General features: G+C 37.5%; 3 protein-coding genes, 1 long non-coding RNA gene, 1 other non-coding gene and 1 pseudogene across 5 annotated transcripts; 3 read left to right on the forward strand and 3 right to left on the reverse strand.

Moving 5' to 3' along the window:
• The first annotated feature begins 34 nt into the window (after positions 1-34).
• LOC139197998 (WD repeat-containing protein ATCSA-1-like) lies at positions 35-1,777 on the forward strand. The gene is made up of 6 exons (XM_070826222.1): positions 35-243; positions 343-551; positions 950-1,017; positions 1,212-1,301; positions 1,587-1,655; positions 1,736-1,777. The coding sequence occupies exons 1-6, from the start codon at positions 35-37 to the stop codon at positions 1,775-1,777; spliced, it is 687 nt and encodes a 228-aa protein (XP_070682323.1).
• Positions 1,774-9,789, reverse strand: LOC103426654 (increased DNA methylation 1-like). The gene is made up of 2 exons (XM_008364742.3): positions 7,760-9,789; positions 1,774-1,912 (listed from the first exon to the last, which is right to left on the reverse strand). The coding sequence occupies exons 1-2, from the start codon at positions 9,787-9,789 to the stop codon at positions 1,774-1,776; spliced, it is 2,169 nt and encodes a 722-aa protein (XP_008362964.3).
• Positions 9,790-10,465: 676 nt separating this feature from the next.
• Positions 10,466-13,015, forward strand: LOC139198238 (uncharacterized). The gene is made up of 2 exons (XR_011583586.1): positions 10,466-11,805; positions 12,650-13,015. It is a non-coding gene; the product is annotated as an uncharacterized lncRNA (long non-coding RNA).
• Positions 13,016-14,582: 1,567 nt separating this feature from the next.
• On the forward strand, positions 14,583-16,092 carry LOC103441238 (F-box/kelch-repeat protein At5g43190-like). The gene has a single exon (XM_008379939.4). The coding sequence runs from the start codon at positions 14,637-14,639 to the stop codon at positions 15,798-15,800; it is 1,164 nt and encodes a 387-aa protein (XP_008378161.3). The 5' UTR covers positions 14,583-14,636; the 3' UTR covers positions 15,801-16,092.
• A 3,366-nt stretch (positions 16,093-19,458) lies between these two features.
• On the reverse strand, positions 19,459-19,532 carry TRNAT-AGU (transfer RNA threonine (anticodon AGU)). The gene has a single exon. It is a non-coding gene; the product is annotated as a tRNA-Thr (tRNA).
• Positions 19,533-20,804: 1,272 nt separating this feature from the next.
• Positions 20,805-21,719, reverse strand: LOC139197999 (2-hydroxyisoflavanone dehydratase-like; annotated as a pseudogene).
• Positions 21,720-26,760: the final 5,041 nt, after the last annotated feature.

A 26,760-nucleotide genomic window follows, 5' to 3' on the forward strand; every position in this document is an offset into this window, starting at 1 on the left:
CAATGTTAAGGACACGAATACGACTTAGGTAGTGATGGACTTCAAGATGCCGGGGAAGGTGTACCGGACTGCAATGTTGCCGTTGGCAACTTCTCACATGCTCATTGTTGCCGGAACCCAAGATGTTCAAGTCCGCCTCTGTGATATTGCCTCTGGGGCTTTTGCTCACACCTTGTCTGGCCACCGTGGTATGTCCCAAAATTCACAGAATTCGACGTTTGATGCACACTTGATACATAGAAAGTTAGAAAATTTAAACTTCTTATCCTGGTTATGTGAACACATGAAACATTTTGGATGACAATATTGAGGATATAAGCAGGGGTTGTTCTTGAAATTTAGGGTGGACAATCACGAATGTTGCAAAAATTCGCTTCTTACGAATGGGAGTGGTGCAAAACACTCACCTATTGGTAAAGGTCCAGTAAAGGGATCTATGAAGCAAAGATTACATCCAGGGATGCTGTCTAGTCAGGATCGTGCCACTGCTCATTACGGTGCTGTTACTGGATTAAAAGTCACTGAAGACGGCATGTACCTTTTAAGTGCAGGTTGAGTGATTTAATTTTGGAAGTTTGTTATGCTTAAGAAGGAAATCCATTTAAATTGTCTATCCTATGTTTGAGTCTCTTTAACCGCGTTAATGTTTATACTAATCATAGTAGTTCAGGTTCACTGTGGACTTTGTTTTAATTATATCCATCAGTTTACACTTTATCACAGAATTATTGCAGTTTAACCCGATTCGCTGGTGTCATACCGTATAGATCACACTTCAGAATATGACCTCCAACAGAAAATAAAAAATAAAAAGAGAAAAGCATGCATGGGGGATCTCACACCTTAGTTTCCTAATGTTTGATTCATTCCTTTCGTACATAAGTCAGTCTAATTGGTTTTTCACTCATTCCTCACTGCCCATGTCATTGATCGAGTTTTTGCATTTCAGGTTCCGATTCAAGACTGAGGTTGTGGGATATAGAATCTGGCTGCAACACTTTGGTGAACTTTGAAACTGTGCGTATGCAAACCAGCAAGCCCATACAGTTAGCTACAAGTTAGAATTCGGAGCTTGTTTTTGTTCCATGCATGACAGCTGTGAAGGTAATGCATTCTTTTTGTAGGTTTGAGTCTTTTGAATTGTACATGTGGATTAAAATACAACCATCTCTACAAACTTCAACGTTTGACATCCAGATTTTGTTTTTCAGGCATTTGATATGTGGTCAGGTAAAACATCCCTGAAATTTCGTGGTCACTATGAACATGTAAACTGTTGCTGGTTTAGTTCACAGGATCAGGTACTCTTCAAACAATTTACGATTTTTCTATAGGTCTTTTCCAATCAATGCTTTATAAACTAAAACGGCATTTAATATTAAGGTCAGTTGCTCCAACTTCTATGTCAATTAACGGGAGTTGTAAGCCCTTTTTCCATGTTCTAAGATCAGATTAAAAATTTCAAAGCCTGTTGAAGTTTTCCTCCGTTAATTTATTTATTCCATGAGCTCACCTTGTTATCTATGGATTATTGAAGATTTTTGAATCCTGTATGAATTGTAATTAATTCATGTCTCTCATTGCAGGAATTGTACACTGGTGGCGATGATAGACAAATTCTAGTTTGGTCGCCGCCAAGAATGGTTTCCAATGAGGTGGGACACCTGATAATTTTGTGTATCTAACATTATTAGTTGCTTAGCGGCTTGTATCTGATGCATGTTTGGAAATGCAGGATAAAGGACCCTACAAGGACGAGGATAATTGGAGTGACTAGCATCCGCTGTGCTTGTGATCCTCATTTCCGCTAGGTAGAGCACCTTTGTCTTTCTCGGAGTTTCCTGTTTTGCTTTTAGATCTAAGGGGCTGTATTTGATAGTGTTGAATTGTGGCCAAGTGGCCATCACCTTTCCTAATAAACAAACCAAAAGAAAAAAAAAAGGGAAAGGACAACATGATTATGTTTCCTTGTTTTGGGGAAAAGAAAAGTGAAATTTGTCTAAAGTTTTTTCTTTGGTCCATGTGAGAAGTCACGGGACTCTTTGGTTTTTAACTAGCAGCAATAGCTGCCTTTTGGTGTGGGAGAAAGGTTGTCGCATAAAATAAAAAAAATTAGAAGGGAGTAGTAGAAAGAAGAAGAGAGGTACGCAGCTCCCATATAAGAAAGAAAGGTGATTTTCTTTCTTGGTTAGTTCTCACTCCATCAAAGTTTTATTGTTGTAATAGCTTTGAGCTTTGTATAGAGAAGAAATTAATCACTATATTTCTTTCTCTATTTGTTTCTTTAGTGTGTGAGAGTTATTGTGTGTATTGGGTTATTTGGGTTGTGAGATTGCCAACACTTTGTAAACTCCCATTTGGTTGATAGTGGATTATTGGGTGAGCTCCTACTGCTCCGAGGACGTACTCCAGTTACACTGACTGTTGAGGAACCTCGTTAAAATCTTGGTGTCTTTAATATTTTGTTCTTGTATTTCATTTGATAAATTTCCTGTGGATTAGCTTGAGTTGGTTCCATAAGATTTGGTGCTATCCTAGCACAACAATTGGTATCAGAGCACTGGTTGCTCTTGGGTACTGTCTAGTTGCCAAAGATGTCAGACGGGCAAGATGAGAATCCTTTTGGAAGCAGCTCCGGGTTTGCAAGAACTACGGTGCAAAATGCAAAGTTTGAAGTTGAAAAGTTTGATGGCACAAACAACTTCGGGATGTGGCAATGTGAGGTCAAAGATGTGTTGGCTCAACAAGATCTACTTGCCGCTTTGGGAGAGAAGCCGGAAGCTATGTCGAAGCCGGAATGGGAAAAATTAAATTTGTTGGTTTGCTCTTCAATTCGGTTGTGCCTTGCAAAAACTCAGAAGTATTTTGTGATGCGGGAGACGGTAGCAAGTGTGTTGTGGCAAAAATTGGAAGACAAGTATATGACGAAGAGTGCAGAGAACCGGCTACACTTGAAGAAAAAGCTCTACCGCTTTCAATACAAAGAAGGTACAAAAATGATTAGACACCTTGATGCTTTTAATAAGTTGATTGCCGACTTGTTAAATTTAGATGAGGATATTAAGGATGAAGATAAGGCCTTAATATTGTTGAATTCCTTGTCGGACTCTTATGAGCATTTTGTTACCACTATTATGCATGGTAAAGAAACTGTGAAATTTGAAGATGTGTCAAATACTTTGATGAATTATGAAATGAGGCATAGAGATAAAAATCATGATAGTACCTCTGAAGCTTTATTTGTTAGAGGTAGATCATCGGAGAGGAAGTCATCTTCTAGTAGAAAAAAATCACACTCTCGACCTAGAGGAAACTCTAAAGGTAGAAAAACCTTGGAAAGGGATGAATGTGTCTTTTGTCATAATAAGGGTCATTGGAAGAAAGATTGTCCTAAGTTGAAGACCAAAGGAAAAGAAAGTTCTGAAGCCAATGTTGCTGAAGTTGAAACAGATGTTTTTGATTTTGCTTTAACCACTTCCTCATCATTTGATTGTGCTACTAAATGGGTGTTGGATACGGGTTGTACTCATCATATGACTCCTCACAAGAATTGGTTTTCAAGCTTGAAAGAGTTTGATGGTGGTGTTGTGTTCATGGGAGATGACAATCCTTGCACAACAAAAGGGATTGGTACAGTTCGTTTGAAGTTGCATGATGGCATGGTTAAAGAGTTGACAGGTGTTCGGTATGTACCGAATTTGAAGAAAAATCTTATTTCTTTGGGTACTTTGGAATCCAAGGGCTTCAGGTTTCATTCAGATGGACAGACATTGAAAGTTACTTATGGTGCACTTGTTGTGATGAAAGCTCCTCGATGTGGCCATTGGTATCTATTGCAAGGAAGCACTGTGACAGGTGAAGCATCTGTAGTCTCTGAAAATATGGGCACATTTGATTCAGATACTACTAGATTGTGGCATATGAGATTAGGCCATGCTGGTGAGAAAGCTCTACAAGGGCTTGTGAAAAAAGGTCTTCTAAAAGGTGCCACGACTTGTAAGCTTGATTTCTGCGAGCATTGTGTCTTGGGGAAGTAAACTAGAGTGAAGTTTGGTACTGCTGTACATCAGACGAAGGGCATTCTTGATTATGTGCATTCAGACGTTTGGGGTCCTACAAAGACTCCATCTTTGAGTGGTAGACATTGGTTCGTGACCTTTGTTGATGATTATTCAAGAAGGTCTTGGGTCTACACTATGAAGCACAAGAGTGAGGTGTTAAGCATTTTCTTGGGTTGGAAGAAAATGGTTGAGAACCAGACTGGGAGAAAGATTAAGATTTTGAGATCGGATAATGGTGGTGAATACACATTCGATCCTTTCTCTAAAGTTTGCAAAGAAGAAGGGATTGTAAGACATTTCAGTGTCAAGGGAACTCCACAACAAAATGGAGTTGCAGAGAGATTGAATCGAACCTTGCTTGAGAAGGTTAGATGTATGTTGTCTCAGTCGGGTTTAAGTAAGTCATTTTGGGCAGAGGCAGTTAATTATGCATGTCATATCATCAACCGGTTACCCTCAGCTGCTGTTCAGGGTAAGACACCAATGGAGGTATGGACTGGAAAACCTTCTTCTGATTATGACTATATCCGTATTTTTGGTTCACCTGCTTATTTTCATGTGACTGAAAATAAACTTGATCCAAGAGCCAAAAAGGCTATCTTTCTTGGTTTTAGTAGTGGTGTCAAAGGTTACAGGTTGTGGTGCCCAGAGATGAAAAAACTTGTAATCAGCAGAGATGTGACATTTGATGAAGAAAGTATGTACAAAGTCTCTGAGAAGAATGTGAAAGATGTCCAACAGGTGGAGCTTGAGAAAGTTGTCTCTGGTACTTCAAATCCTATTTCCGCTGATGTCGAAGCCACTACAAGTGAAGAAGTTGGAGACCATGAGGATGTTGAAGAAGTTGAACTTGAAGATTCTATTCAAGTTGAAGAGCAAGTCTCACCTCAAGAGTCTATTGCCAAGAACAGAGGAAAGAGACAAATTACCAAGCCAGCTCGGTATAGTGACTATGTTGCTTTTGCTCTTCCTATTATCATTGATGATATTCCATCCAATTTCGAGGAAGCCATTGAAAGTGAGGAGAAGAAGAGGTGGTGCAATGCCATGGGTGATGAGATGAATTCTCTCTTGAAGAATAAGACTTAGGAGTTAGCTAAATTGCCTAAGGGCAAGAAAGCTATCGGTTGCAAATGGGTGTATGCCAAGAAGGAAAATGCTGATGAGAAAAGCAATGTGAGATTTAAAGCAAGATTAGTTGCTAAAGGGTATGCACAAAAGGAGGGCATTGACTACAATGAAATCTTTTCTCCGGTTGTGAAGCACTCCTCAATTCGTATTATGTTAGCTCTTGTTGCACAATATGATCTTGAGCTTGTGCAACTCGATGTGAAGACGGCTTTCCTACATGGTGATTTGAATGAAGAGATATATATGTGTCAACCGGATGGGTATATAGTGAAAGGGAAGGAAAATTTGTTTTGCAAATTGAAGAAATCATTTTATGGCTTGAAGCAATCTCCAAGGCAATGGTATTTGAGGTTTGATAAATTTATGAGAGGCCAAAATTATTCTAGAAGTCAATATGATCATTGTGTGTACTTCAAGAAGTTGCAAGATGGGTCTTTCATTTATTTATTGATATATGTTGATGATATGTTGATTGCCTCAAAGAATGTTGAAGAGATTAAGAAATTGAAGAAACAAATGAAGAATGAGCTTGAGATGAAAGATCTTGGTGAAGCAAAGAAGATCCTTGGCATGGAGATTACTAGAGATAGAGAGAAGGGTTTGGTCAGTTTGAATCAAAGACAATACCTTGAGAAGTTGATTCGGAAGTTTGGAGTTCATGATTCAACTAAACCGGTTAGTACCCCTTTGGCTCCTCATTTTAAATTGAGTTCTCTACAGTGTCCTAAAACTGATAAAGAGAAGCTGCAAATGAAAAATATACCATATGCAAATTTGGTTGGTAGTTTGATGTATGCAATGGTATGCTCTAGACCGGATATTACTCATGCAGTTGGCATGGTGAGTCGATATATGCATAATCCAGGTAAAGAGCATTGGCAAGCAGCTAAGTGGATATTGAGGTATCTCCATGGTACTCGAGATGTTGGTTTATGCTTTGAGAGAGATGACTCTGGTATTGGTCATTTTGCAGTTGGTTATGTTGATTCAGATTATGCAGGTGATCTGGATGGAAGAAAGTCTACTACAGGCTATGTGTTTACTATGGCTAAAGGACCAGTTTGTTGGAGGTCCATTTTGCAGTCGTCTGTTGCCTTGTTTACTACAGAGGCTGAATATATGGCAGTTGCTGAAGCTATAAAGGAGACCATTTGGATACATGGGCTGATTAGAGATTTGGGGGTTGATCAGAAGCAGGTGGAGGTACATTGTGATAGTCAAAGTGCTATTTATTTGGCTAAGTATCAGGTTCATCATGTGAGGACCAAGCACATAGATGTGCGCTATCACTTTGTTCGCGAAATTGTTGGTGAAAGGGAAATCATTCTCCAGAAGATTCCAACTAAAGACAACCCCGCTGATATGTTGACTAAGGTTGTTGGTGTAGCCAAGTTTGTTCATTGCTTGAACTTGGCTCATATTTTGCCTATATAAAGAAGGCGTTGAGCAGTAGGAGTTTTGGAGCATTTGGCTCAGCATGAGTTGTTCTCTTGCTAGTGTTTGGGAGTGATGTTGTGTGTTAATTGTGTTGGTTGGCTTATCATGGCGTTTTTCGGAACTTGGCCAAGGTGGAGATTGTTGAATTGTGGCCAAGTGGCCATCACCTTTCCTAATAAACAAACCAAAAGAAAAAAAAAAGGGAAAGGACAACATGATTATGTTTCCTTGTTTTGGGGAAAAGAAAAGTGAAATTTGTCTAAAGTTTTTTCTTTGGTCCATGTGAGAAGTCACGGGACTCTTTGGTTTTTAACTAGCAGCAATAGCTGCCTTTTGGTGTGGGAGAAAGGTTGTCGCATAGAAGAAAAAAAATTAGAAGGGAGCAGCAGAAAGAAGAAGAGAGGTACGCAGCTCCCATATAAGAAAGAAAGGTGATTTTCTTTCTTGGTTAGTTCTCACTCCATCAAAGTTTTATTGTTGTAATAGCTTTGAGTTTTGTATAGAGAAGAAATTAATCACTATATTTCTTTCTCTATTTGTTTCTTTAGTGTGTGAGAGTTATTGTGTGTATTGGGTTATTTGGGTTGTGAGATTGCCAACACTTTGTAAACTCCCATTTGGTTGATAGTGGATTATTGGGTGAGCTCCTACTGCTCCGAGGACGTACTCCAGTTATACTGACTGTTGAGGAACCTCGTTAAAATCTTGGTGTCTTTAATATTTTGTTCTTGTATTTCATTTGATAAATTTCCTGTGGATTAGCTTGAGTTGGTTCCATAAGATTTGGTGCTATCCTAGCACAACAGATAGGCACAATGATTAGTTGAGTTTATATTTTCTTGCGGCGTGTATATATATGTACATTTAAACTCATTCTTAAAGTAGAATCAAGGGAAAAATTCATGGAAAAACTTGTGCACTGTTGAATTAAAAGAAGAATTCATGGAAAAACTTGTGCACTGTTGAAATAAAATTTGATAAGTGATATTTAGTTTAATAACACATTAAAAAATTGTACATAATTACCAAATGTATCTGTCAAATATTTCCCTCGATAATTTGTTCAGTTATCCTATAAAGTTACACCCTAACAAAATCCTGGAATCAACCTAAAATTCTGTTTGTTGTACCATGCCGAGAAACTAGGTTCGTTGTTGTCCAACAGCATGCAGTCAACATCAATCAAAAACTTGTCACCGGAGGCAACGTTCCCCAATTCTTGGTCTGAAGCTCCATTATCCAGCTGATTGTCTTCTGCCTGAGTTACTGTAGAGGTGGCACCGGGCGATCCATCAAATTTGATACTTCCTTCAAACGGTATGGTTGCTGGCGTCGTAGAGTTGGTCCTTTTCAATACTTTATGGCACAAGATGGTGTCCTGGAAATCCATGAAAGTATAATTCAGAAACTGCATCCTCTCATTAGCTGTCATCTTTGAAAACCCAAATGAAGTGCTGGTCCATGTATCCAGTGTGCTAGAAGCAGAAGGCAAAATCAATCTCCCAACTCCCAAGTTGACGAGCTGGTTTTCGAGCTCATCCATCATAACATGACACATTCCTTGCCTACGATAATGGAACCTAGTTGCCACCAGAGGTACTTCCGCCAACTCACTGTATATCCTCACGCTACCGACGGTAATCACTTCCTCATCTCTCTCCAAAAGCACTGTGTAAAACCTTCTGAAGTTCAGGCGGCTAAGGTCCGATTCTCTATTGAAAATAATGTCCTCGACAATGTCTCTTTTCGTGTAAGGATCCTTAGAAGGCTCGAAACACTCGTGCATCACACTCAGGGCCAAATTGAGCTTGCTGTAGTTCTCTGTCAAGTCTTCCATGTCAGAATCAGACGGAGTAGATGGCCTCAATATTGTCCAGGTCAGATTGTCGGGACCCACCAGAATTCGTTTCCCCACAATCTTGTTGATTCCCTTATATATGCCTTCACATTTTCTGCTGCAAAACCAGTTTCCTTTGGAATCCCTTTCCAATTCCGCAACCCCTTCATTCCTCAGGCACCCAAAGTGGTATTTTTTATCACATTGGCTACATATCACAAAATCATTATTTCTATCCTCCTTAGGGTTTCCTTTACCACACTTCACACAGCAACACGATAGGCAGAACCAATTGCCTTCCAACACGTCCTTCAAATCGAGACAACTAGTGTGGAATGCAGCAGGACACCGATCACACAGAATCAGATCGCCTCCAAAGTGACACACGGTGCATATATCATCATTCTGCTCATGATGATGATGATGATCTTGACGCACATTGTCAGCCCTCGAGTCGTCATTTGACCGTGTGACAGTGTTGGTGCTTCCTTTCCGACTCTTCATCATCTGCCTCTGACAATCGTTGAGAGTCCTGCCATCTTCCAAAATAATGTGGGCGCTTGGTCTATGGTTTGTGCTACCAGCATGTGTTTCAAATCCAGTGAGGGTAAACACCTTAGAACAACAGTCACACTTGATTCCCTCGCGGGTTATCTGACCGGTTGCCAATGGACTGTCAGTGCCTCTTCTAGGGCGGTAGTGTACCTTAGCATTCGGCGACACAGCATTACTGTCTATCAACCAAGACAGGACTGTCCTAGGGTTTCGAGTACCAGGATCCGTTATCTCAATCTCTCTCGCTGTTTTGGTAGACCGTAAAAGGCGTGTGACCTGCTGTTTAGTAGCTTTATTCTGTTTCCTTATTCTCTTCATATCCGCAAGAACCTTCCCTCGCTTCTGTTTCGGACTCCAATCATCATCGACCTTCGATGTTTCACCAATCTTTCTCTTCTTAACCGTTTTTCTTGATGTCGATTGCGGCATAACATCTACTACGATATCAGGAGCAGCAGAGCACTCCACGGACACCACGGAATTTGAAGTAGTGCTTTCGGAAAACACTCCTCCTGGAGAATTTACACAGGCTTGGCAAGCCAGGCGTAGCGAATAGTAGACTTTTCCGATGGGAGACTCGTACCGCAACTCAGTCTTCTGCTGCTTGTTAGCATACCAGAACTTCCATCCCAAGGCGGAGAGGTGCCTTTTCGCCTTCTCAGTGACGTCGGACTTCCCGCGTCCGCGCTTCGTGTTGCCATTCGCCCAGTATTGAACTGCCGAGGGGCAGAATTCTGGTTCCACTGTAAGTACCAGCTTTTGCTTCATCGCCTTCATCAAAATCTTCAAACCCTAAAAACTCTAATGCAGAAAAATATAATCCAAGAACTCAAGAAATTGCGAAAGACAGAGAAGTTAGAGAGAGAGAGAGAGAGAGAGAGAGTTATATTAGGGTTCAATGTGATGGAGGAGCTGTGGGATATTTAACTTGGGCGCTACGGAATTCCTAGTACCAACAGGAAAGTTTTGATCTTTGCCCAGATCAACGGTCTGAATTCGTCTCCACTATTTTTTTCGAATTTTGTTGGCATGGAACGAAAAATGCCAATCTCTGTAAATATTTGACGATGTAAGAAAATCAGTAGTTGGAGAACAACTGAGAGAGATTCATAGTGAAGTATTTGGGTCGGTTGAGGATTGTGATATGTATGGGGCGGTCGGGTTTTCCTAATGGGCTGAGGATTTCTGGTTTTTTGAAATTTATTATATTTATTGGAACGTTCCGATTTAGTACTTATTTTTCAGACCAACCTCAATGGTTGGGATTAAATCTAAACTTTTAGTCCAAAAAATTTAAGTTCCAACTCAAAACAGTTTTTCTTCTTCAATGTTATTTGCTTAAAATTTTAGCGGAAATTATTAAAGAATGATTTTTTTTTTTTTACTACTTTTTTTATATAAATAAAATTTGTGTAGATTATCCTACTTTATATTTATGAACATTTTAACATAAAAGTATTTAAATTTGGATAAACAATAGAAAATCGCTAAATCTATCTCATTCTTACGCATATACACCACATGAAAGAACATGGAAAACCACACGACCTACCCCATTCTTAAAATCAAATACACAAGTGCGCAGAAAGATCAAAAAATAAAAAATAAAGAAGAAGAATTGTTTGGCAAAAGTTGTCACAGGCCGTCCCGAAATATTTATTTTCGACGGCGTGAAATTTCTTTTATACCCTTGGACGATTAGTGTTGTTGTGTGGGTTAAGTTAGGTTTTGGACCAATTAAGTTCTTTCCTAATTGTTGGACCAATTAGGACTAATTTTTCTTTTGTTTTTTTTTATTGGTGACCCAAACTGGACCACACACCTACACACCAAATCCTGTTGATCCTCTCTCTCTCTTCTCTCTCGGTTTTTCTACAAATTCTGTACAAGTTGTACGGACGACCATTGAACCCTCCATTTCACGCACGGATTGAGCTCGTAGTTACCATCATCCTCTTCATCTCATTGTCACAAGCTCAACCATACCTTTTTCTGGTCGCGAAACCTTCGAACCTGAGACACTCAGTTTTGGTGCACTGTTCATGCACACATAAATGTGAAGGTTTCAATGGTTTTTGAGCTTCTAGGGAGCTTTAGATCATCTCCACGAAGCTCAGAGAAGAAAAACGAGGCGAATTGGACGTCAGGAAGCTCGGGAATAGTGAGTTGCAGGGGTGACCAGAGTATCGCGATTTTTCCGGCAAGATTTCATCGTTTTTGGGGCTTTAAACAGGTAAGGGAATGTTCTACAAGTTAAGAGCTTCAATTTGGTACCGATTTCATGAAATTTGGATGAAAAACAACTAAGATATAAAGGTTTAAAGTTTTTCCAGTTTTTCCGGCGACGACGAAGGTCCGGCGAATCAAGGAAGGAGACGACGGAATATTCCGTCAAGTTTGGCAGAATATTCCAACAGCGTCAAGTTAGTTTTAACGGTATATGCTATTTTTTAACGGAATATTTTCTAACGCCATTAGGGTTACCGTCAATGTGTGCGGCACGTGCCCGCGCTTGGGGGCGCATGTTGCCGTGCCCTTGCCTGCGCGTGGCGGCGCGTGGGGTCGGAATTTTTTTTTTAAATTATGGGGATGTTCGTGAGGTTGTGTAGATCACGTTGGTATATTCAAACATCCCATTTGAGCAATGTATGAGAATTTATTAGCTAGTATTGGTTATGTGCTTTAAATTAACGTTTTTATAGTTGTTTCGCATATAGGGGAGACTTATCCCAAGGACGAGCGCAGTCAAGGGCAACTCGGGGGCTACGACCCTTCGATATACCAGTGAGTGGGCTTTTGGTTTTAAGTATATACGTGTATGCTTGATATTTTTCCAAAAAAATGCATTTAAATGAGTTATGCTTTGAAAATGCCATGCCTATTGATTTATGCTTAAACCATGAGTTAGAATTGTATGCATAAATGTGATTTGGTGCTGTGGGTGCTCAGGTAAGTTCCAGGTTCCAGGTGAGTTTATGAATTGTGAATGTGTATTGAATGGTGGTGATTAATTGAGAAACATTGAGCTCATAAACCTGCACCCCAATGTTAGTGATTAGCCAGAGATATGGCACAGGCCTGTATATAATGTCACCTCCTGCACCATATGCTCATTGGATCCAATTTAGGTGCACAGTCTTGTCGTACAGACCATTATAGGTGGTTCCGACTCGTATGTGACTAGCGATTTATCGCACAGCTATTATGAGAGCGTAATGATGAGCATAACTATATTACACCAGTCTTGTCGTACATACCCTTCTAATAGGTCTGACTCGTGTGCAGTGTAGTGCTGTATAGGTCATTTGCAATGACTCCGGCTAGATTGACTAATGAGCTATGAATTCAGCCGTACAGACTTCTGCAGGGGTTCCGGCTAATGTGTTATTTTCCATGAATTTATTTTCACCTGAGTTACTTATTCTGTTTATATCTTGGCATAGCATACTTATAATGATGAATATGTGAAGCATGATTTGAATTGATATATATGTATATGTTTATATTCTATTTCTGGAAAAAATTTATACATGTTTTACGGCGATGGGTTAGAGCATTTTAATGATGAAATTGTTTTGAAAAACATTTGTTTTTGCCCACTCACATTTTCTGTTTTGCGCCCCTCCAGGTTTTAGGTAGACTTGCTGTTGGTGGCATTGAGGATCTCGGCGGTTATGACATAATAAAATATTCGTAGGATATCTTCTGGTACTGTATAACTAGTATTTGTCCTACTGGAGTGCACCTAGACTTTCTATGCTCTAATTAAGAGTATTTACACTTGTATCTCACTCCTAGCACTTCCTGTTTATTAGTGCACATTAGTAGCTTTCGGTTTTTATTTATTCGTATATTTCTTATCTTTATTGCTTCCGCACTATGCACATGGCTACGTCACCCTCATGTGACGGCTAGCATGCCTCGATCTCGGTCGGGGTGTGTCAAAAGTGATTTTTTTGTAGATGTTTGAACAAATACATAGGTATTTATAAACTGTTTGAGTGAATTTTTATTTAAATTGTTTTTTAAATTGTTTTAGCTATTGGATTTAATTTTAAGTTGTCAAATTTTTTTACTGTTAGATTTGCTCATATTCGATCCTATGCATTGGATTTAATGTATTTATAAATTTGATATAAAAAATGAATCTAGACCACTGATTGAACTAGCAATCTAACCACGTGGGTCGTACAATAAAAAAAAAAATTGTTAGTTTGTCCGCAAGTGGCCAACAGAGTCAACAACCGGGCTAAATTTGGCTTAAAAATAAGTTTTAACCTAAATTCTTTTTTTTTTGCTCAACGATTAAAGAAGTTTTGGTTAAGTTAAAAACTTGAATTTTGAATTTTAACCCAATCATAAAAAATTGGTCTAAAGGATTAGAAATATCTATTCAAAATGTTTAGGCATCAACCCGTGAATAAGTTTCTAAGAGCGGTTGATAAATCAATCCAAAAAGTGTGGAGGGCTCAAATCAACGGTCCAAAACAATCTTTCTTGCACGAAACGGGAGGTTGAATCCCCCAATCATATATAGTTAAGTTACTCCAAATTGACTTTCACATGCCATCACAAACACCGCCCACCGAGTTTTCATAGAATTTATCACTTCACCAATATACGTTGCATATAAAATTGGAAATTAATCCAAAACAAGCAAGCACGTAGTTGAAATTGTAGTTCATGGTTAACTAATTTAGACTTTGCCAACCAGAAGTTAGTGGGAAATATGAAAAAAGGTTAATTTTGTGTTTTAAAAAATTGAGGGAGAGGAACACTAAATCAATAATAATTCATACTTTAGTGTCATGTCTTAGTCCTATATTTGATTACAAATCTATGGAAAGTTCTATTTAGCACATATATTTTAGTATCATGCTCGCTTCTCTTGAGGCGTATTTATTTATTTATTCTAAATTGGTATGCAAGATAAAGATGTTCCGCGCAGTCTTAATAGGCTTTTTTAACTAAAATGATCTTAGAAATTAGTATAACTCTTCATTTTAGTCTTTGAGATTTGAAATCAATAAAAATAATTCCTAAGTTTATCAACCATCAATTATTTTGGTTATTTCGTTAAAAAATCTGTTAATTAAGGACCAAAATGAGAAAAAAAGGCCCACAACTTAATAAACACTGGGCCAAAAGAATTTGACAAAATTTGAGGATATATTTGTCATTTTACCTTTTTAATGGAGATTTGTCACGGAATGATCAAAATAATTGATGGTAAACAAACTTAGAGACCATTACTATTGCTTTCAAATTTCAGGAACAAAAATGAAGAGTTATGTCAATTTCAATGACCATTTTGATTAAAAAACCTTCGTAATAACGTATCATGTATCGTTGACAACTTTATGTTCAAGTTTTCTATGCAGTAGGTGAACATGCGTTCATGTCTAACATTCTTAGATCAAAATCTTAATATTTCCCATCCAAAAATTTGCACTTAAAAATGATTAACCAGCTAACAGTTGCATTAAGTGTGAATAATTAAGGTCATTAGCGTAAGTCAATGCTTTCTACATCACTTCGTATTTAATCTTCAACGCTCTCGCGGCAAAACCTACAAAGTACAAACACACACTCTCCTCCCAAATGCTCTGTTTCAAATGAAAGACCACTCTCAGCCAAACCACAACTGTCAAACCACAGCCGTCTCCTCCTCTCCTTCCACCCCACCGGATATGGATGCCGGAATATGGAGCAAGCTGCCGGAGGAGCTCCTCGAGCTCGTCCTCTCTTTCCTCCCTCTCAAAAACTTACTGAATCTTCGATCGACTTGCAAGCGCTTCAAGTCTCTGTTATTCTCTCCCTCCTTCGTCTTCAAGCACTCCTCCTCCCCCTTCCCCTCCTTCCTCCTCCTCTCCCACCCTCAGTGCTTCCACCACTTCCCTCTCTACGACACCACCGCCGCCACCTGGCGCAAGTTACCTTTGTCTCTCTCTCCTCTGCTACCCTGTGCAACAGGCGCAGCACAAGCCTCCCTCCTCACTTCGTCCAATGGGTTGCTCTGTTTTCTTCTTCCCAATTCGTTTCTCGTCTTGAACCTTATGACCAAGTCCTCCAGAGTGATCGAATTCCCATATTACCCTTTCGGATTCGAGATTTTCTCTTTGATTGCCACCCCTGCTGGGTACAATATGTTCATGATCTCTTCCGGGTCATCGTCCAAAAGCACTTTGCTCTACGATTCGAAGGCCCAATCTTGGCAAAAATTCAACTTTTCAGAGACGGTTTTAAGCAACAATTGTCAGGAGACGGGAGTTTACTTCAAAGGGTGTTTGTATTTCGTGACGCCGGAGCCTTTTTCGATTGTCTGCTTCGAATTGGAGAGCGGGAAGTGGGGAAGACCGATTCCGGAGCTGCCGGCAGAGCTCATGTTTGCTCGGCTGGTCAGCAGCGGAGACGGCGGAGGAGGAGAGGGGAAGAAGCTGTGTCTGATTGGTGGGGTCGGCAGAAATGGGATTGCCAGGAGCTTAAAAGTGTGGGAATGGGAATGCAGCGGCGGAATGAAGTGGGTGGAGGTGGAGAGATTGCCGGAAAGGATGTGCAAGAAGTTGATGTCGGTTTGTTTCCACAATTACGAGCACCTGTACTGCTTTTGGCATCAGGGTTTGATCTGCGTCTGCTGCTACAATTGGCCGGAGGTTTTGTACTTCAAGGTTTCGAGGAGGACGTGGCATTGGGTCCCCAAATGCCCTTCTCTGCCGGATAAATCCAACTGCGGGTTCCGGTGGTTTTCCTTTATGCCGAACTTGTTTGCATCGGCTTGAGGAGAAAGAATTGCATGAAACGATAAGCATCGATGGCGTTGTGTTATTAACTTGTTAGTCCGAGAGGTGACGGTGGTAGTATCTAAGGGGTGCAAGTCTTTTCTCAATTTTTGCTTCTGCTTCTGATATGTACTTATTTGTTACCTTGATCCGATTCTGCTTGTGTACATTTTCATAAAGGGAGATCTGTTTAGACATTAGATTTTTACTTTTTTTATTTTTATTTGTTGTGGTATTTCAGAACATTGTGTCACGATATTTTGTAATGATATACTACCACGTTTTTGTATCATTTTTGTTTTTTTCCTATTCAATAGTACAAGAAATGCTAATTTGACATTAATTTCTTATCAAAAGTGATTTTCAAACATTAATTTTAACTTCATATATTTCTCTTTATTTATAACCATTAGATTGAATAAATTAATCAGAACAAATCGTCAAAATTATACAAATTGTGTAAAAGACTGAAAAAACTTATGTGATAAACACTTTTCTTTCTTATTTAATGCAAGTAATATCGTCTGAATTGACTTAACATGACAGAAATGAAAAGCTGACACAACCGTTGACCCTTTCTTTGCTTGCTATTGGTCATTTAAATTATTTAATTTAATACCAAACAAAATACTAATTAGCGTGTCACTATTAACATAATTATGGATACGAAAATTTCTTTGAACATGATAGGAAGAAAGTTATTTCATTTCAGCCGTAAATTCAAAAAAAAGGCATTGAAATTTGGAGTGAAAGAAGGCAAATAGTGGTTGGTTTCTTAATTATTCTTTATTGCTTTCCACACTAATTGTCCTCCTTCCAAACTATTTGTCCAACAATAAATTTTAAGGAAACTCTTAAAAATAAGATTTTTTATGAATTCTTCGTTGTCTTATTTTTTTTTTTTTTACACAATATTCACTAATATGTGCACGGAAATTATGTTAAAAATACGAGATGATAGAAAATCTATAAATAATTTCATTTTTTTAAGTTCTCTTAACATTTCTCTTATAAAAAAAAATAGGTTGGAAAATTGTAAGCAGTAAGTCTCTTAATTTCTAAAAGTAGATGACTTTTCAAAAAGAAAGAAATTGGTTGATCGTTGAGAGAAACTGAAGAAAAGGGAAGAGAACGCATGCCACACTCGTCAACTACTCTAGAAACTAGAACCAAGTTGAACAGGTCACAAAAATACAAGTTTGTTGTACTTTTATGAACATACGAAAGTAAATTCTAACAAAATAACAAATATCAACATCAGAAGAAAAATGAAGTAGGCAAACCACATTTGATTGTGTATCAGTTTTGACATCGAGGGTGGCATTGTTGTATCTGTACTGTGCTGCTACATCCCCAAAAGTGAGACCTCCTTTCTTAGCCAAACCCGAGTTAAGGGCCTGAAACTGCAGAGATAAATTCATCACATCTAACTGCTTTAAGCTTTGAAGACTGTTCGCCCCCTAAATTCGTCATGAGCCTTGCAGGCATGTTGGGAATTTACTCGAACATGAAACTGGAGGGTGCGAGCGTGCCACTACTAGATGCCGCTAGTAGACGGGATTTGACTGATTGAGATTGCACCTGAGTTCGACTTCTAACCACGAGATTGTGCCATTGAGTGAAAGTGGCTCAAATCAAGGTTCTTTCTTTGCCTTAAGGATAAAGACTTCACTTATGTGGAGAAATGTAACAATATGTAAATGACATGTTTCCTGGAAGTGTAAATGATAGAGGAAAGTAAATGATTGGTATGGTAGATTGCTTGTAAATTAAATGACTGAAAATGAGTTGTAAAAAACTACAAAGGAGATCGATACCACTAGTGAGCAACATAGCTAATAAACAAGGAAAGTAAATGGAGCTTGGCTAAAGGTAAATGTCTACAAAGATATTGAGAAGCTGATTTGAGTAGAGTTGATTGATTGTTTGTTTGAGTGTCCATAATCCTTGTGCCTCTGCTTCTTTATATAGAGATCTGAGAAAGCCCATTGCTGAGAACCCTAAACTTGCCCGAATGAACTCCATTGCTAGCTTGCTTGTGAAATAATATTAAAATAGGCAAGCTTGCATTTCCACCACATGTCTATCTCCCACTTGCAATAAAATAATTAAAAGAAGCAAGTTGGCTTCTTTCACCATATACCCTTTGCCCGAAAGCCTGCGTGGTGCCTTCCCATCCACTTGCAATGAAAAAGCATGCATTTGTTTTGATTAAACAAAACTCTAGACACACCTCCACCATCCAAACAAATGGGAAAAGCATTAAATAATGTCAAACTATCTCACTTGATACAGCCAAATATCTTCCAAATTAGCCATCTTGCACAATAATCCTCCAAATGCCATATTTTACCCAAATGGCCTAAATAAGTAAAATGGTGCACATTTTAGGTGCAAACAAAGATGATGCGAGTTATCCACTTCAATCAAATCCCATTGCCAAACGAGCCCGACATACCAACAAGTAGGCCTGGCATTTTGAACCCAACCTGTTAACCCGACCCGACCCAACCCGTTAATATTTGTATTTGGGTAGATGCTTAACGGGTCGGGTCGTTAACGGGTGAACCCGTTAACAACCTGTTAAATAACGGGTCACTTTGGGTCAACCCGTTAGACCCGTTAGGACCCGTTAACACCCGTTAGCACCCGTTAGTTGAGGATATTTTAGTAATTTTAGTAAAATCTTAATAACAAAAAATAAACTTTATGCAAAAAATAAAAATAAAAATAATTGTTAACGGGTATTAACGGGTGAAACGGGTGACCCGTTAGCTTAACGGGTCGGGTTCGAATGACCCGTTAGCTTAACGAGTCGGGTTCGGATGACCCGTTAGCTTAACGGGTCGGGTTCAACCCGACCCAAACCCAATTAATCCGACCCGTTTACAGGTCTACCAACAAGGTCGCTTGATTTGAGTTAAAGCTTATAATTTCCAAGAACCAGTCCACAAAATTGACAAGAAACGTTTCAAGAAGTCGTTTATAATTGAGTTGAAGACAATGGATTCGGAAAAAGGCAAAAGGAATCCAATTTTTCTACCTCTATGAACTAAGCAAACCAAAATATGCAACTGTGATGATTCTGGATTCAATTGCTTCAAATCCAACGCAGCAACTCAAGAACTACCTAAAAAATCCCACCAGCAAACAACTGATAATTCAAATCGTAAAGCACATCATAATACATAGCAATCCAAAAATCCAAAAAAGAAATTTTCCAACAAAATTAAAAAAAAAAAAAAAGCGTTTTAAATAGTATTTGGGCTTACAAGTCCAGTTTCAGTGTAGGTGGTGATCTTCTGGTCAGTGCTGTGGTGCTTGTTCAGCAAGTCTGCAAATGTAAACAGTACATCAAAAACCCATAACAGAAAATTCAAAATGTAAAACCCTTCGCTAGGATTTTGGGGCTTTGTTGCCAGTAGAGATTCAGAGAGAGAGAGAGAGAGAGAGAGAGAGAGGAGAGACCTGTGGATTTCTTGCCAATGGTGGAATGAGGCCAGGGCATTTGGTCGACATATTGCTGGTAGAGAGGATAGAGAAACTTTTAGAAGCTTGTTCTAGAGAGAGAGAGAGAGAGAGAACCTGAAGTTCATGTAAAACCCTAGAGTTCAGTACTTGCAGAACCAAAAAAAGGGGAGAAAAAGATAGAAGAAATTGCTCTCGTTGAGAGTCGAACTCAAGACCTCCCGCTTACTAAACGGGTGCTCTAACCAACTGAGCTACGAGAGCCCTGATGCTTAAGATTCCGTTTAAAATATATATATTAGTTTGTTATAGTGAAAGAAAAACTAATCTAGCGGGGTGTATTCAATTGAGATTTTGAAGGATTTTAATTCTTTTAATGAATTTAGGGGTATTCAATTAGGATTTTAAGTGATTCTCTGAAATTCAATGTGTATTCAATCAGGATTTTAAGATAGTTTATTAAAATCCTTAGAATTATGGGTGTATTCAATTAGGATTTTAAAGAAGTTTATAATATTTCAGGTGTATTCAATTAGAATTTAAATTTAAATAATTTGAAAATGTTGAGGAATTAGAGGAATTAGAGAGATTTTGTAGTGTATTTTAAGCATCCACAAATCTCACCTCTCCCCATGAGATTTTGAGCGAATTGAATTAAAATTTTACATGGAATCTCTACAAATCAGTTAAACTCCATAAAAATTCATGGATTTATGAATGTATTAAAATCTCTCAAATTCCCAATTGAATACACCCCCTAACTAAATTGTTGGGAGATTATATTCACATACCCCAAATTACTTCTCTCACACCCTTTTCATTTTTTCTATCAAGTGTTAGTGGTGTGTAGAAAATATTAAAAAATTACAAAGGTGTGAGAAAAGTAATTTGGGGTGTGTGAATATAATCTCTCTAAACTGTTTTCCTTCAGAGTCAAAAGTCCCTTACTAAACAGTAAACACAATCTGCTTCCATTGAGAGTTTAAACACACAAATAGGAGGAATTCTAATTAACTGCAAAGTCTGCAATTAGGTGAGGTAAATTTTTTCAGCAGGGCTCTAAATTTTTCCTTTCTAGACACTAATGAAAATCTATCAAATAGACTTTGATATCTTTTGATGGCTTGGCAAACTTTATGGAACATGTGGCACTCGTTACCAGTTGATTGCGATGGTGGATCCACGTATGGACCAATGTATTCAAATGCCCCAGTTTTTTATAATTATTTCTCATTCATGGTTTATTTTATGTTCTTCTTGAACACAATTGTCACAAGAGCAAAATGTTTGAAAAATGCCTCGCAGAAGTTGGAATAGAGTAAGAAACCATGAAGAACAAGCCAAACTAGTGTACAAAGTTTCATTAACTCGTATAGGAAAAAATTATGAATCTACCATTGGTTGAGCATGAAGTATTTATGAAATAGTTTTTAAAACAAGAAAACATGTGTTGCAATATTACCGGTTCATGTTATGAGCACGAGTTTATCAATTTTGCAGGATGCCTTGTGGATTAGGAGCATTCCCAACTATATGTTAGAATGTTAGGATGCAGTCCCTCCTTGGCGATCTCCCCTCAGTCTCAATCGAGAAATGATCCTGATCTCCTTCTTCTACTTGTCCTTTCCACGAACATTCCTTGAAAAAATCATAATACAAAACCACCCGATCGATCCCTCAACTCATATTTTCCAGAAACACACACAAGAAGCAGCTTAGAGCACCCAAGTCCAGCCACCCGCACCGCCAGATTCTCCATTGGATTGTCAATCCCTCCGGGAGCTGATGGCCGGGTAATCAAAGTCCCAACCTTTATACACCAGAGTCTTATCGAAGTCTTCACCTCTAGGTTCTAACTTGCCTAATTGGTTTGGAACCCCAAAAATAAGGGTGGGACAGAAACGCCAAACAAGCTCTCAACTCGTAGGCTCTGTGCAATATTTCCACCCGCACTATCACCACCTATGTACAATCTCACCTCCATAGTTGACTAACCATGGCTCTCTTTTGCCATCTGATTCTTTGTTGCTTGTGTGAGAAGCAACCCATTGAAGAGCCGCCCAGCCATGCATCTTCATAAGCACAAGGAAGTGGGTTCTCTGGGGCAAGTCTCTACGCAACATAGATAGCTACAACTTTGGCTTCTGAGACCAATCGGTTGAGAGATAAAGGTGGAAAAGAAACGAGAAGGCAGGCAGATTCATGGCAAAATGCACATGAAAATGGAAACATCCGACAACGGAACTTTGTTCAAGGAGGCGATTAAATGATATAGGCACTAGCGCAAACAATGATCTTTACGATTAGCTTTTCCGACCGAGGATCTCCGGCTTGACCAGCTTGATTCGGCAGCCGTTGATCTTGATCAGACCGCGTCTGCGCTTGCAGTAGCTCACTGCCACCGCCGTCTTTTTCCGCCCGAAGGATCCATTCGATAGCTGGGGCCGCCATGGTATGGTTGTTGCTCTCTAGGCAGGTTTGGGTCTCCTCCGCCTTTAGGATTTTGGTGGCTCTGTGAGCGCGCGCGACTACGTGCTCGGAGGCGCGAGATGTGAGAGGGGAGTTGGGTTTGTGTTCGATTGGACGGAGCCATTTGTGCGAGCGACTGAGCCATTTTTTTGTCCGGCCCATCAAAGAGGCCCACATAACCTGCTAACAGCCTAACACGGAGTGATTCGAACGATGATATTGTAATTGAATATTAACGTAACATTAACAATGTTATATATTGTATATCAGTAGCTAATATTTATGTAAAATCTGTTAGACTAGAACAAACAAACACCAAGAACAAAACATGAACCACAACCTAGAGAGACTTAACCAGTTTATGTGTATAAGAAAACTAGGAAGAAAAGCATACCTGCAGCAGTTCAAGAACTCGAAGTCATGGTGGCAAGCTTTCGGTGAGCCTTCTCTTCTCTTGCAGATTCTCAAGAACTCAACTTACAAATAGGTTAAAGTCCAATATGAGCGTGTATCCTGTGAGAAGAGAGACCACTATATACATACATATAATCTTTACCATAACATATTAGGATCCCCTATTAAAATCCATATAGGAATCAAATATTTGTTTCCTTGTTCTGATCTAAATGCTATACAAAATCCTTCTTTGTCAAGGATTAGCATTCCTTTTATCAACATGACTTTTCTATCAAATGGAACACCTATAGCTAGTCCTAAAACTTCTCTATCTCATACTCCTATTCTTACAAAATCAACAATCTTGCCTTGTCAAATAGGTTGTGTATGTCGTGTTAATGTAGTTTTCGTATCATACGTGTTATCTTAATTGATCGTATCATGTCAAACTCATTATCTTAATGGATTCTTAACAGAATATCATAACGACCAAACTCTTTAACGGGTTGACCTGAAACCTATTATTTTGCATCATTTTCATGTCATACTTATTATCTTAACAGGGTCTTAATGGGTACTCGGATAACGAGCTAACTTGTTAACAAATTCTTAACTAGTGATTTGATAAGACCCAACATGTTAACGGGTTGATCCGAAGCTTGTTATTTTTTTATCGTTTCATGTTGAACTAGCAATCGTGTGAGAAACTGTTAAGCCTATCAAATATTAACCGTATTTAAATGAGAGATTTCTATACTATCTTGTCACGGGAGTAAAATACCTAATAAAATACCTCAAAAAAAAAACAATGTAGGATAAAAATCAACGAGTCAAACTAGAGTACAGAGTTTTATTAACTCGAATAGGAAAAGTTTCTAAATCCGCCGTCGCTTGGTTGCATGTTTTTTCTTTTTTCTTTTTTTTTTTTTTGGTAATAAGCAGGGAGCATGTATTTAATTTTCCAATGGTTCACCATTTAACTTTTCACGTTATGAAAACCAGAAGAAAAGACAAACAAACATAACAAGGGCTTCAAGAGTTTGGGGACCATTTTTCCTCTGCATAGGAGAAGAGCCCATGAGGATGGGACTTGAAGCCCATGAGTTGAAATTAATTTTTCCCTATTAAACCGCTTAAATTTCTAATATTATTTTCTTTTCACTTGTAAGTGAAAGATTTTAGATTCAATTTTTATTAAAAGTGAATTTGAACTACATTATTACTAGTTCATTATGAGGTTTATCTTACCATCCCACTCCCTTAGTGTAAATAATATATTTTGTAAAAAAAAATTGAGAATGTTAAGAGACTCGTTCAAAAGTAGAGCTCTTCGTGTATACTCTACCACCTCAAGTTTTTTGTACAATATTCTATATATTAAATGTTGATACGTAAATTAACGTTAAACTGTGAGATGATAAAAATTTCATGAAAGCTCTCACTTTTGAGAGAAACCCTTAACATTTCTCAATTGAAATCCCTAATTAATTAAGCTCTCCAAATTGCCAACCTACGCACTTGAATGTGACACTAAAATTAAAAAAAGTAATCATATACAACTATTGGGGTATATTTAGTTGGACAAGGATTGTCTGCCCTCCCACTTCTGGTGCCATCCTGTTTTGTATGATCACGGTTAAGTCATGTCAACATTTTATTTTATTTTTTTATAGAGATAATAAGACAAAAATGAATAGTAATATAAAATGTTGACGTGGTTTAACTGTAATTACACAAAGAAAAAAACACTAGAAGTGAAAGGGCAGATAACCCTTTTCCTATTTAGTTTAGTCCAATCGCCAATCCCAAATCTTTTAAACATAAATAAATATTTGGGCAAATCGCATACCACGTCCAACTCTAGCATTATCCGGTGAAGTATCTTACTAGACTTTTCTTCAGTATTATTTTTGGTTTGTTTATATTGTCAATGGTGATTGGTTCTAAAATTTTGATTGATTCCACTTCGTGACGTATTTGTTAGGTTATATATTTAATGGATAATATTTGAGTCTAGTAGGAATAGTATGTCTTATTCAATATCATCGCGTATCCAGAAGTAAGTAGTGACATATGTACTATGGATTTCTTTAAAACAAATAGACAAGTGTTATTGACACTCTAAAAATCTCATTCTACATTCTTCACATATGTATTTTTCCTTCCTAATATAGAAAGTTTGGAGTGTAGAATAAGATTTTTGGAGTGCTAATAAAAATTCCCAACAAATATCGTATTATTAATTTGATGCATATTTTACAGGGAATCTTAATGAAACACTTCTGGTACTGTTAACTTTTAACGAAAATGACATTTTTACCTTGAAAAGTCACTCCTGGTACTATTCACTTACACCTTTATTTTGTCATTTTCGTTAAAATCTAAAGTTTTTGAGAACTTTTAGTTTTTTTTTTTTAATAATAAGAATGTTAGCCAAAATGATCTCTAATATTGACATAACTCCTTACTTTGGTTCCTAAAATTTAAAATCAATAAAAGTGGTTCATGAGTTAGTTTACAAACAATCATGTTGGTCATTCCGTAAAAAAAAAACTCTATCAAATATAGACCAAAGTGACTAAAAGACCTCCAATTTAATAATCAATGGATTAAATGATTTGATCAAAATTGAGAGTATATTTGTCATTTGATCATTATTTAATAGAGATTTTTCATGTAATGATCAAAATAATTAACGATTGACAAACTTATAGACCACTCATATTGATTTTAAAACTCATGAATCAAAATATATAATTATAACAATCTCAGTCATTATTTTAGCTGAATAAGCATTTATTATATTCTAGAGCATGAAATGAACTAAACCATGAGGAATTGGATGTGGAGCAAAAGATTAGCCAAGTATCTCCTTAATTAGGTTTTTGTCGAGTCATTACAAAATAAAATAAAAAATACATGTGTTGTATTATTATTGTTTCACACGTGGTGATTTACAAATTTTGCAAAATGCTAAATTGTTATCTTGGTCTTTGATATTTATTTTTTGCCAATAAAGAAAATATAAATAAATTTGCCCCCACCGGCTATGGGCGGGCCTGACCCCCTCACCTGCACAGATGCAAATACTGGACCAAACCATGTGCAGCCTGTGAAATAAACAAATCAAATTCTTGTGTTCACGTGCTACGTGGCACACAACCAGCATGCAAACGTAGGAAAACGCAAAACATACCTTACTGTACGGGGAATTAAAATTTGGAAAATTTTATTTGAATTCATACAACTTTTTTTTACACTTAACTTAATCTTTCCATTCATATTATTTTTAATTAAAGAATCAATCTCTCTTTAAACTCAAATTTACTATCTAATATGCCCTCACAAACTCAATTCAATATATAAAAATTCATCTTTACACCCATTTATAAAATAAAATCCCAAATAAGAGAATGCAGAATTAAGATTTTGTCATGGCAACCAATTGTTATAGATGAATTGATCAACACCATCAATTTGTTTTTTAAATTTTGTTGACATCGGTTTGGAGTGCAAGGTTGTTAGGAAATGATCTTCGCCAATCTCTTAATAAAGTAGTCCAAGTAGCTAGCCTGAATGTGATTCATGGAATTGAGTGATGAATTTGTAATTCAAGATTAAACAGTTAAGTAGCTACTAGGTAAGCAATTAAACTAGTACTTTTGGAATTTGAATCATGTAAAATTATGTGGACACCTTAGTGAAAGTAAATTTCAGTAGAACTTCTCATAACGTTTTCTTAAAGGATCATGGCAATAATTTTCATTTGAGCAATACATGATGCTTTTATAGGCATACATAGTTGAATGAAGCATAACTAAACAAATAGCGAGAAGAGAACTCATACTTTAAACATGCACTCGTAATGACATGGAAAACATTTCGATGTGTTGAAAGCCTTCTGACTCTTTTGTTTCTTGTGGTGCTATTGCTTGTAATTATTGCTCTTCTTGAATGAGTTAACATGAAGCTAGAGAGGAAATGAAAAGCAACCGGATTTGATTATTAGGTGATCGTAGGGTTTTATGGCAGCTCTTAGGAATTTAGTCATAATGAACGTAGGATAAAAATTGTGTGATGGTAGAGCTTGATTATTGAGTATGAGTTTATTAATAAATTTTAGTTTTATTCTTAATTTCATCTTGTACTTGATGGTAATTATGCAATAGGATAAAATAGACAATTCATATTTATAATTTAAGTTGAGTGTAGAAAAAAGTTAGATGGGTTCAAATAAAATTTCCCTTAAAAATTTCAGTTTCTCTTTTGAAATTTTTTGCTGGGCTGAAAATATTCGATAGCATTATAAGGTTTGGAGTCCCAAGGGAGAAATGAAATAGAGGGTTTGAGTTAATTTTTTTTTTACGCTTTTCAGTTAAAATAGTCATTCGGATTGACATAATTTTTAAATTTCATCCGTGAAAATCAAAATCGATAAAACTGGTCTTTGAGTTTATCCACAGTCAATCACTTTAGTTTTTTTGTGAAAAATCTGTATTAAATAAGAAAAAAGTAATTAAAGTACCTTCACTTTTTGTCAAATTATTTTTGGTCCATTATTTTTTAAATTGATGATATTTTCGTCATTTTATTTTTATTTAATAGAGATTTTTTCAAGGAATGACCA

This window comes from Malus domestica, chromosome 08 (assembly GCF_042453785.1).
Source record: "Malus domestica chromosome 08, GDT2T_hap1".
Lineage (NCBI taxonomy): Eukaryota > Viridiplantae > Streptophyta > Magnoliopsida > Rosales > Rosaceae > Malus > Malus domestica.